Source organism: Ranitomeya imitator, chromosome 2 (genome assembly GCF_032444005.1).
Source record: "Ranitomeya imitator isolate aRanImi1 chromosome 2, aRanImi1.pri, whole genome shotgun sequence".
Lineage (NCBI taxonomy): Eukaryota > Metazoa > Chordata > Amphibia > Anura > Dendrobatidae > Ranitomeya > Ranitomeya imitator.
In genome coordinates this window covers 642,100,629-642,113,230 of record NC_091283.1, presented here as the reverse complement: position 1 = coordinate 642,113,230, position 12,602 = coordinate 642,100,629, and the positions used below count along the sequence as shown (strand labels likewise).

At 45.2% G+C, this 12,602-nt stretch overlaps 1 protein-coding gene across 1 annotated transcript in view; it reads left to right on the top strand.

Annotated features, from left to right (window-relative positions):
- LOC138665362 (oocyte zinc finger protein XlCOF22-like) overlaps positions 1-12,189 on the top strand; it is a 101,383-nt gene extending 89,194 nt beyond the window's left edge. The window contains exon 7 of the mRNA XM_069752779.1: positions 10,139-12,189. Within this exon, the coding sequence (XP_069608880.1) occupies positions 10,139-11,397 (1,259 nt within the window). The 3' untranslated portion in view covers positions 11,398-12,189. The remainder of the gene's footprint in view (positions 1-10,138) is intronic.
- The last annotated feature ends 413 nt before the right edge of the window (positions 12,190-12,602 follow it).

Here is a 12,602-nt window from a genome sequence, read left to right as displayed (position 1 = left end):
CTGATCAAGGGACCCAATTTATGTCTCGCCTAATGGAGGCTCTCTGTAAGAGAATGCAGGTGAAGCACCTGGTATCGAGTGCGTATCACCCACAGACCAATGGCTTGTGTGAACGCTTCAATGGTACCCTCAAACAGATGCTACGCATGCTGGTTGAGACCCAAGGGCGCGACTGGGAGCGGTACCTCCCACACCTGCTGTTCGCTTACCGAGAAGTTCCGCAGGCCTCGACGGGGTTCTCCCCCTTCGAGCTCCTGTACGGCAGGCGAGTCCGGGGACCCCTTGGGTTGGTAAGAGAATCCTGGGAAGAGGAGCCGAACCCTTCTGAAGTGTCCATAGTGGAGTATGTCATGCGCTTCCGTGACAAGATGCAGACCTTGACGCAGTTGGTGCATGACAACATGACGCAGGCTCAGGCTGATCAGAAGCACTGGTACGACCAGAACGCCCGGGAGCGGACCTACCACGTGGGTCAAAAGGTGTGGGTGCTGGTCCCCGTACCAACGGATAAGCTTCAGGCAGCCTGGGAGGGCCCGTACGTCGTCCACCAACAGCTCAACCCGGTCACTTACGTGGTCACGCTTGACCACGCTCGGGGTAGGCGAAAGGCCTTTCACGTCAACATGATGAAGGCTCATCACGAACGTGAACCTTTCGTCCTACCGGTCTGCAGCTTGCCCGAAGACGGTGAGGAAGACACCCTCCTGGACATGCTGGCCCAAGCCAAGGCCAATGGATCCATTGAGGACGTGGAGGTAAGCGCCTCGTTAACTGAACCCCAGCGGTTGCAGTTGCAAACCACACTGGAACCCTTCCAGTTCGTGTTCTCCAACCGACCTGGGAGGACTGAGTTAGCCGTCCACGAGGTGGACACCGGGAATCACGCCCCACTACGGCGAACACCCTATCGAATCTCTGACCAGGTGCACCAGATTATGCGCCAAGAGATCGATGAGATGTTACAGCTGGGGGTGATTCGACGGTCAAAGAGCACGTGGGCATCACCTGTAGTTCTCGTGCCAAAGAAGGACCGGACCACACGGTTCTGCGTGGACTACAGGGGGCTCAACGCCATTACAGCCTCTGACGCGCACCCCATGCCGCGCATCGAGGAGCTGCTTGAGAAGTTAGCTGACGCAAATTACCTAACAATAATGGATCTGAGTCGAGGATACTGGCAGATTCCCCTGAGCCCTGAGGCACAGGAGAAGTCCGCCTTTATCACACCCTTTGGACTGTACGAGTCCACGGTCATGCCCTTCGGCATGAAGAATGCCCCTGCCACTTTCCAGCGGATGGTCAACCTCCTGCTTCAGGGACTGGAGACGTACGCCGTGGCGTACTTGGATGACATTGCCATCTTCAGTTCCTCCTGGGAGGAACACCTGCAGCATCTCGAGGAGGTGCTCAGGCGAATTCACCAAGCAGGACTGACTATCAAGCCGGGAAAGTGTCAGATGGGCATGAGGGAGGTTCACTACCTGGGGCACCGGGTAGGCGGGAACACCCTGAAGCCAGAGCCTGACAAAGTGGGAGTGATCGTGAACTGGCCCACTCCCGTGACCAAGAAACAGGTGATGTCCTTCTTGGGCACTGCAGGGTACTATAGGCGCTTCGTAAAGCACTATAGTAGCCTGGCAAAACCTTTGACGGACCTAACCAGGAAGAAGCTACCTCACATTGTCAACTGGACAGATGGCTGTGAGGGGGCCTTCCAGGCGTTGAAAACTGCACTGTGCAACGCCCCTGTGTTGAAAGCAGTCGACAGCAGTCGACCGTTCTTGGTGCAGACCGACGCCAGCGAGTTTGGCCTTGGTGCTGTACTCAGCCAGGTTGACTCGGAGGACCAAGAGCACCCCGTGTTATACCTGAGCCGGAAACTTTTGCCGAGGGAAGTGGCCTACTCCACCATCGAGAAGGAGTGCCTGGCCATAGTCTGGGCCCTGCAGCGCTTGCAGCCCTACTTGTACGGTCACACCTTCACTGTGGTGACCGACCACAACCCTCTGCGCTGGCTAAATGCCATGTGTGGAACCAACGGCAGATTGCTACGCTGGAGCCTTGCCCTTCAGCAGTTTGACTTCACCATTGAACATAAAACGGGCAAAGAGCATGGGAATGCAGATGGAGTCTCCCGCCAGGGTGAACCTACTGAGGTGCCCATGGAGGCATACCGTGGGGTACTGCCTCCCTAGCGCACACCAAAAGGGGGAGGTGTCACGATATGGTATGAAATATCATATAAGTTTAGTTGCTCGTCAGCTCATGAGGTGGGCTAAACCCCCCCTTCACTAGCTGACTCTACTTGTTTCTCTCTGGGCTACGGACTGTATGCTAGAAGGGGGTTTTATTGCCCTGGGGTCGTAAATTCCAGGCTCAGAGGAAAGTCCCTCACCCCTCCCACCTTCACTAGTCAGAACTGGTAAAGTGGCTCCAAAATTCATGAAAGATCCTTTGTTTGGTTTTGGTACGATATTATGCACCATGTTTACGGTAAGAACACGAAAATATATATTCGTATTCCCACTCGGTGTAGGTACCCATCCCTTGAGACTCGGGCTTCTAACTCCGTCTGGTAATGAAGTAGGGTTTTCTCTGTAAATATGTATCCCAGATAGGACATATTTGATCTCATTAGAATGCTCACGTTAACCCGAGATGATTGATGGGTTTGTTAGAACTATGACGTGTTTTGTAGTGAAGTTATAGAAATTAGAGAGAATAGTTTAAAGTTTAGGCAGAATGTAGAGAGAGGAGGGTCTGGATAAGCCAGCCTTTCTGTGATGTCACAGCCTTAATGTTTTAAGTGTCTGGCAGGCTCTGAGGAGTCACTTGCTGCTTGATTTCTTGTCTTGTCCTGGAAGAGCCCTGCTCACGTCCAAATGAGCTGGGACGTATGGGAAAAACTGCCCTAGCCTGGTTGCCTGCAATGCGTTGAACATGTGAGTGTTACTTTTCTCATTTAAACCCTGTTTATTTCATAATTAGGGCGGCACGGTGGCTTAGTGGTTAGCACTGCAGCCTTGCAGCGCTGGAGTCCTGGGTTCGTATCCCACCAAGGACAACATCTGCAAAGAGTTTGTATGTTCTCTCCGTGTTTGCGTGGGTTTCCTCCGGGCACTCCGGTTTCCTCCCACATTCCAAAGACATACTGATAGGGAATTTAGATTGTGAGCCCCATCGGGGACAGTGATGATAATGTGTGAAAAAATGTAAAGCGCTGCGGAATATGTTAGCGCTATATAAAAATAAAGATTATTATTATTATTATTATAATTACCCTTGTACATATTTGCAATTGTCTCATTTATAACCTCTTTATAAAATATTTTTGATAAAGCACTGCCTAATTATTTTTAATGGGATATACTATTATATATTAGTTCGTTCTCCTGTTCTAAACCGTACCCTAAGTCTCTGAAGGGAAATACGCTACTGTTACTGTTGTGTTGGGTTAGCTTCGGACCCGTTTAATCGAAGCTGGTGGCAGCGAAAGTGCGCTGACTGTTGGATTATGCTGAAGCAACTGCGGGTTTGATAATTATTGTTCCTGCCTGAGTGGGAGTAGTTATCGCGTCGCTGCTGCGTGCCCAATAGCCAGTACATAGCAGGCAGCCTTTCTGGCGACTAATTACCCAGGGTGCAGTACCTAATCTGACCTGAGAGTAAGGGGGGCGCCAGAGAGCTACAAGTGTTAAGTGGAACTGTAAGCGGGATATACATAAATCCCTGCAGTTCGTGGTATATAGAAAAGCAGTGGGATACCTAGAATAAGCCCCTGCTGTAAACTAAGAGGTCAATAGCCTTGTGTGTGGTTTTTTTCATCACATCGTGGAGTGGAGGGATAACTAAGATAAGCCCCCCTGCACATGTGATAGCCGTCTGTTGGCCTAAAGTCACCTCAATCCGTGACGTAGGGGTGACGGTCACGGTGTGAATCCTGACCCATTGGTGACAGCGGTCAGGGGGAATCGTGACATTTATGTTTATATATTATTTAATAAATGAGGCTGCTATGGCCTTTATATCTAATTTCACGCAGTGTGGTGTTTTTATTTGTAGTTAAGTGGGGGGTTTCAGTGGGCTATGTATAGAAGGCCGTATAGTCATACATTCCGAAGTCAAGCAGGCAGACTATTCTGTTGCTGTAATTCAAGTGGAGCATGCTTAGCAATATAAGAATGGCTGGTATATACAGACACTCTCCCAGCCATACCAACACCTTATTTAAGCCTCTATATGTTTTAAAACAAATATCCTCCTCACAGGAAGAATAAGTTAGATCGCTCAACTTGAACAAAAAAAGAAAAAAGACACTGCTACAAAATGCACACCACCCAATATATAAACATACAAAATGGAACACTTTATTGGCATAAACAATAAAAACAATTAAAATCACTATGCCACTGCGGGCCACCTGAATACCGGACGGATCAACGAGTGCTTCAAGATTTATTGCAACTATTACAGGAGGACACTACGGACAGTGGTAAGGATCGTTTCCCCCATAAAAATAAATCTATGGTGGCCCCCCCCCTTTTCTTTGGTACCAGCTATAAGGGTGTTCTTCGAGTTGGTTAAGAAGGATATTCTCCGGCTGCGCCCCTTTTCTGGTATACCGAATAATCTTGGATAAGACGAAAAACGAGCTATCACAAAATTGAAATCAAATCCTGCCTTTCTAATCAAGGAAGCTTATAAAGGGGGCAATGTGGTCTTGTGGCCACATACCCTCTATTTGGAGGAAGCCCATCGTCAGCTGGATAACACCCGTTTTTATCGAAAATTACCATCTGATCCTACAGGGGTGTTTTCAGTTAAATTGAGAGGTCTTCTGGAAAGGGCCCGTGACTTGGGGATCATTAATGGCCATGAATTTAATTTCATGTGGGTTGAATACCCAATTACAGCTACCTTTTACATGCTCCCCAAGGTGCATAAAGATCTTTGCAGGCCGCCCGGTCGTCCAATTGTGGCCAGTATCGGGAGTTTATGCGAAAAAATCTGCATTTATGTTGATCATTTTTTGCAGCCCTTGGTTAAGAAGCTGCCTTCCTTTACATTGGATTCTTCTCATTTTATCAGGAGGTGCCAGGGCATTGTGTTACCTAGGGAGACGTTACTGGTTACTTGCGATGTAGAGGCTCTCTACTCTAACATCAATCATGAAGATGCGGTGAGGCCAGTCCTCTACTTCTTGGACCAGCTGGGGCGCTCTGACCGAATGCACGATTCACTGATTGTGGATCTTGTGGAATTTGTCCTCAAGCACAATTATTTCACATTTGATAGGACATATTATCTCCAAACCTCAGGTGTGGCCATGGGGGCCAGATGTGCCCCGGCCCTTGCCAACCTATTTTTAGGATGGTGGGAGGCCACCGTGATATATGTGCTTGACATGTTCAAAGATAAAGTGCACCATTGGATGCGCTTTATCGACGACGTGTTTTTCGTTTGGTCGGGGACTGAGGCTGAGTGTAGGACATTTATGGACGGTTTGAATGAAAATTCACATAACATTTTTCTGACATATTCAATATCTTCCTCCTCAGTCACTTTTCTGGATTTGGAGGTGGTGATGGAAAATGATACTATTATCACCAAATTGTATCGTAAACCAACAGCTACCAACAGCCTCCTGGACTTCAGAAGTTTCCATCCCCAACATACGAAATATGGAGTCCCTATCGGACAGTTTCTAAGAACAAGAAGGAATTGTACACGTGATGATGACTTTAGGTCGGAGGCCCTGACACTTACTTCTCGGTTTAAAGAAAGGAATTATCCACAGAAATGTATATCATTGGCATTCCAGAGGGCGAGGACACAAACACAAGAGTCTCTACTGAATGCAGAACGTAAGGTACGAGATAATGCTCCCAGGTTTATAACTAATTACAATACACATTGCTCACAATTGGGAGGTATCCTACGCAGGATACGCTTGAGCCCTCTTGGGCTGCTATACTTGTTTGTTCTCCTCCTTGGCTACTCGTTGTAGCCTTGCTTATTTATTATATTGGGATATCCTCACTACGGATTTGAATACCTCTAATATTGTAGGTGAACGGCCCCTTCTTGTAGCCAGGAGGGCTCCCAATCTTAGGGACCTCCTGGTCAAAAGTCATTATAGACGACAGACCACTCGGCTTAATCGTGGGGTTAAACTTAGGGGGTCTTTTCCCTGTGGGGACTGTAACATCTGTCCCCACATGGGTCCAACCAGAGAATTTTTTCAAAACCCCATTAATGGCTCAACATATAGACTTGGGGGGTATATCAATTGTAGGACTAGATGTGTCATTTATGCCCTCATCTGTCCATGCAAGAAGGTCTATGTGGGCCAGACCTCTCAAGAATTGTGGCGGAGGGTCCAAAAACACTTTTCCACTATTAATTTGGCGAGAAGTGATACTGATAAAGGAAGGACCCTGACCCCGGTGGCGGCCCACTTTTTAACATACCACTCTGGCAGTACTGTGAATACACGAGTGGTTGGACTGGAAAGGATTCTTATATCAGAGAGGGGGGGTTCCCCCAAGAAACGGTTACTTCAGGTAGAGTCACGGTGGATTTTTAATTTGGGATCTGTTGCTCCTACAGGTTTGAATAAGGAGTTATTATTCACCAGATTCCTTGGTTAATCTACCATTATGGACTATCAGAATATGTCGCCCTTGGTGGATTTGGAGTAAGGATGGATAGATATATTGGACCCAGGAGGAATATGAAGCGGACATCATGGATGGGTTCTCATCGGGATGTTGCCCTATTTTGGACTTATGACCACTTATTAATATCGGTTTCTGCCCAATATGGAATTTTTGATACATTGCCCGTCGGTAGCTTATGGGGGTAGCTTTAGTGGTTCAGGTTGGCTCATGGGGGTAGACCTAGTATATCTGTGGGGGGGGTTGGTCTCTTGTATGTTCCCTATATGTGGGACGTACCCACTAGGGCCATTTTGTGGGTTTTATAGGCCTTGATGTTTCAGGGTGGGCTGGTCCCAAACTACATATTATCTCTCGGGGCTTGGGTTGGACCAACTTTGGTCTCTATTAACTATACCCCTCCGGATAGATGGGATATTTATATTTATTATTGAAATATGGTTATTGGTCCTGGGATGTACACGTGTCAGAATGATTTGTTCATATTTATTATATTTATATCATGCAATAAACATTTATAATATGAGTTGCTTTTCAGCCATTATTGACTTACCGTGGTGAATGATGAGTGATTGATCTTCCCTTTTAGGGGGGTACGTTAGGTTTGCCCTGTGTATATGTTGTATATGTGGTTTTGGGGGTACATATGCTCCATGCCTGCATCGTGTGTGGGTTACATTGTACATGTGTGGTTGAGATTTGGTCATTTGTATGTGGGCACTGTATATATGAATATTGTTTGAGGGTATATATGTGTTTATTGCATTGGTGTGTGGTGTGGGTACGCTTGAGCCCTCTTGGGCTGCTATACTTGTTTGTTCTCCTCCTTGGCTACTCGTTGTAGCCTTGCAGTATGAAACCCCCTCTCGCTCCCTCCTTTTTCTCATATGGGCCCCCCCCCCCCCCTTTTTTGGCCGCCCATCTGCATCTGCTCGGCAATTATTCCCTGGCATGCGCAGTGGGGTGACCTATTTGTCCCAGATATGGGCGGTATGGGCTAATGGTATTTTTAGGGCACAGTCGTGGACGCGCGCTGGCCAAGTTACACTATTTTGCCTCCTTGTTCCATCATGATTTCCCAGATGGGTTTATTTATTCCAGCTGCACGGCTCTTTTGGCTGTGCCTTCTGGATGGTCCCACGCATGCGCAATACAGGCAGTGCGGTAGTTCAGAACCTTGTATAGGCGCTGATGCCCACGCAGGCATTGATCGCGCTCTTCTGGCTACTACTGCACACGCGCACCCCCCCTCTGCAGGCTCATTTGTCGGCACTGGCGCAGGCGCGCTGTGTGCCTCATCTTTCAGTTCTGATCGCGTTCCTTGGATACTGCTGCGCACGCGCGCATCTTGTGCAGGTTAATTTCCCTGCACGGGCGCAGGCGCTCTGTGTGCCTTACTCTTTAGCTCTTTCGAGCAGGTTACTTCCGGTTCGGGGTGGCACATCAGCCCCGTTCTATGGACAGGATCCGTGTACACACCGGTAGGTGCTTGAAACAATGATTATGTATGCTTATATACACTTGCATTTTGGCAGGTTATACACTTCCCCTGACGAAGCCTCATTCGGGAGGCGATACGCGTGGGGCTATGGTCCACCCGGCCCCCTGGATACTTCAGCCTGTCAGTCCATAGGTTGGTTATGCTTTACCAGGGGTATTATGCTCTTATGATTTAGACACCCGTCCTATTATACATGGGTAGGTTTCTTGCGGCTATTTGACTTATTTCCTTCTTGGATTCTGTGGGTTATTATATATATGTTTACCCTTAGATCCCCCATGAGCCGCTAGGTAGGGTGGTATTATTATATATGTCCTCGTATATTTGATTGACATGTGGACAGGCTGCATATATTGCTTGTATATATATATGTATGTGTGATGTATTCAGGTGGCCCGCAGTGGCATAGTGATTGTAATTGTTTTTATTGTTTATGCCAATAAAGTGTTCCGTTTTGTATGTTTATATATTGGGTGGTGTGCATTTTGTAGCAGTGTCTTTTTTCTTTTTTTTTTTTTTTTGTTCATGTTACTTTGCTGCTGCTTGCACCCCCCGTTTATACATGATGTTATAGCTGTGCGCCAGTTCTTTTGGTATTTACGGTAGATCGCTCAACTTAAGTGCAACAATGTTCCTCCCATTTTTATTGACTACTTTGCCCAGTTTCAGTTCGTGAGGAGACATGAAGCGGAAATTGCTGCTTGATGCAGAGCAATAACTCTCTAGCCATCTGGCTTCTCTTGCCCAGGCACATCAGAGCTTGAGCTTACATACATTATATCACAAAAGTGAGTACATCCCTCACATTTTTGTAAATATTTTATAATATCTTTTCATAGGACTACACTGAAGATCTGAAACTTTGGTACAACTTAAAGTAGTCAGTGTGCAGCTTGTATAACAGTGTAAACTTAGTGTGTCCTCTAAATAACTCAGCACACTCATTAATGTCTAAACCGCTGGCAACAAAAGTGAGTACACCTCTAAGTGGAAATGGCCAAATTGTGCCCAGTTAGCCATTTTCCCTTCCCGATGTCATGCGACTCATTAGTATTATATATATTATATTTGCCCAGTTTTAGTTGTCGAGAAATTTGCTGCTCGATACAGAAGAGAAACTCCTTTGCTGGGTGGCTTCTCTTGCACAGGCACATCAGCTGTTTGACAGCAAGGAAGAGCTTGAGCTTGAAGCAAGTTCTGTCCTGTTGCTCATGGATACAGGAAGATGTCCATTCTTGAGGATGTGGAGAAGGTGAACAAGTGCCATCTAATTGTTGTGGTGCATCATCATCATCACTGTTATGCAAAACAGTGACCTACTGTTGTTGGCCAAGAAAAAAAATTATTGTCCCTGGCTGTAATGTTTTTCCATGTGCTTGAGTTGGAGTGCACTTTGCTGTACAATCGCAATTCCAAAGATCAGCCTATGCTCTATGGCAGGTGAAAGCACAATGTAGGGAAAGCTTTCTTGGAGAAGTAATTGCTAATGGTAGAGATCAGCAAAATTCCTGAGCTGAAAAGTTTGATTCAAGTTCAGTTGAATTGATTCAGCCAACAATATACCTGACAGTCTGCAAACAACTGAGCAAGAAGCTTGCTATGCTCACAAGTGTGACCAAAGACTTTTGGTAAACGCTTTCTCTGCCCTTGGATGTAATAACGGGTAATCAAACCCAATTTCATCCTTAGCATAGCCTTTAAATTTACAATGAATGAAAGCCTCCTCTCATGCCTGAGCCTGGGATAGCTTAATTCATAACTCAATCCAAACCACCAGTTCCCCCTGCATGGGACATTGAAAGGGCACAACATATTGGCCTAACATTATATTTTACTGTATTAGTCACAGCATTAAGGTCTACAGTTGATACCACTGTCTTCATTGCTAATTGAAATACAATTTACTTTGAAAGGCGGCACTTAAAAAAACCAAATGTACGTGTATTTTTTTTCCTTGCAGATGACTGTACCAGGAGGTCAAATGGACAACTGGCATTTTCTGATTTTAAAGCAGATGATTATAGTATCACACCAGATCTAAATGAAGAGCATGACATTATCACAGATATATCGCCAAACTTTCACAGGACAAATCTATTATGTAATCCTTTTCAACAAGTCCACAGATCTTCTAATTCATCACAGACTGTTAAGAAAAATAAAAATAAAAGGAGGGATGCTGAACATAAAAAAACTTATACAGGAGAGAAGCAATTATCATGTGCAGAATGTGGGAAATGTTATAGCATTAAATCAAGACTTCTTATGCATCAGAGAACTCACACAGGGGAAAAGCCATATTCATGTTCCAAATGTGGGAAATCTTATAGCATTAAATCAAGACTTGTTAGGCATCAGAGAAGTCACACAGGGGAGAAGCCATTTTCATGTTCCGAATGTTGGAAATGTTTTAATGACAAAGCAAGTCTTGTGGCACATCAGAGAATTCACACAGGGGAGAAGCCATACTTCTGTTCAGAATGTGGAAAATGTTTTACCTGTAAAGCAAATCTTGTTATACATGAGAGAATTCACACAGGGGAGAAGCCATTTTCATGTTCAGAATGTGGGAAATGTTATATCAGTAAATTAAAACTTGTTGGACATCAGAGAAGCCACACAGGGGAGAAGCCATTTTCATGTCCAGAATGTGGGAAATGTTTTACCTACAAATCAGACCTTGTCAAACATAAGAGAACTCACACAGGGGAGAAGCCGTTTTCCTGTTTAGAATGTGGGAAATGTTTTACTTACAAAGGAGGTCTTGTTAAACATAACAGAACTCACACAGGGGAAAAGCCATTTTCATGTCCAGAATGTCCAAAGCATTTTACTTACAAAGCAGATCTTGTTAAACATAACAGAATTCACACAGGTGAGAAGCCATTTTCATGTTCAGACTGTGGTAAATGTTATTTCTTTAAATCATCTCTTGTTACGCATCTGAGAACTCACACAGGGAAGAAACTGTTTTCATGTTCAGAATGTGGGAAATGTTTTACTTACAAAGGAGATCTATCTAAACATATCAAAACTCACACTGGGGAAAGGTTATTTTCATGTTCAGAATGCGGGAAATGTTATTTCTTTAACTCAGCTCTTGTTATGCATCTGAGAACTCACACAGGGGACAAGCCATTTTCATGTTCAGAATGTGGAAAATGTTTTACCAAGAAATTATATTTTCTTAAACATCAGACAAAGCACACAAGGAAGTAGTCATTCTACTTTAATAAAATATATATTTATATTGACAAATTGTGCAAGAAAAGTTACAATTAACATAGTCAAAGTTAAGTCACATATCTAAAAGTGAAAGCAATTTATAACATTAAATGATGATTGGGAAACTTACTCAATTATCAAAAAACAGAATCCATGTAACATTCCTATATGTTTCATCATGTATATAGTATACTTTTAATTTATGTAAACACTATAATGGCAACTGGATTGACTGTCACTTTTGTCTTATGCATGATCAGGACAGTTGCTGAGGCAACTATGTGACACCCAACAATTGGGGTGTTCTATTACTCATGATACCAAATGGTCACTGGATCGATCTCTTTTCAACTGTTTTGATCGAGTACCGCAACATCACCCCAAACCTTCAGTTTTTGAAATGATCATTTTATAGGACATATCCCCTTCTATACCTATAGAACGAGTAGAGATGTACAGACTTCATTATTCTCGAGGGCCAAAAAGAGCAGACGAGAAACCCTGAGATGTAGTAGATAAAGTGCCTGTGATGACACATCATTTAATCTTAATATTCCAGACATCTATTTTCAGTAATCAATAATAACTAGTGTTGAGCGATACCGTCCGATACTTGAAAGTATCGGTATCGGATAGTATCGGCCGATACCCGAAAAATATCGGATATCGCCGATACCGATATCCGATACCAATACAAGTCAATGGGACATCAAGTATCGGAAGGTATTCTCATGGTTCCCAGGGTCTGAAGGAGAGGAAACTCTCCTTCAGGCCCTGGGATCCATAGGGATGTGTAAAATAAAGAATTAAAATAAAAAATATTGATATGCTCACCTCTCCGGCGGCCCCTGGACATCACGCTGGTAACCGGCCGGCTTCTTTGTTTAAAATGAGCGCCTTCAGGACCTGCGAATGACGTCGCGGGTTCTGATTGGTCGCGTGCCGCCCATGTGATGGCACGCGACCAATCAGAAGCCGCGACGTCATTCGCAGGTCCTTAATTCCGAGAATTAGGAGTTGTGAATGAGAATGAAGTCGCGGTTTCTGATTGGTCGCGTGCTGGTCACATGGGCGGCACGCGACCAATCAGAACCCGCGACGTCATTCGCAGGTCCTGAAGGCGCTCATTTTAAACAAAGAAGCCGGCCGGTTACCAGCGTGAGGTCCAGGGGCCGCCGGAGAGGTGAGCATATCAATAT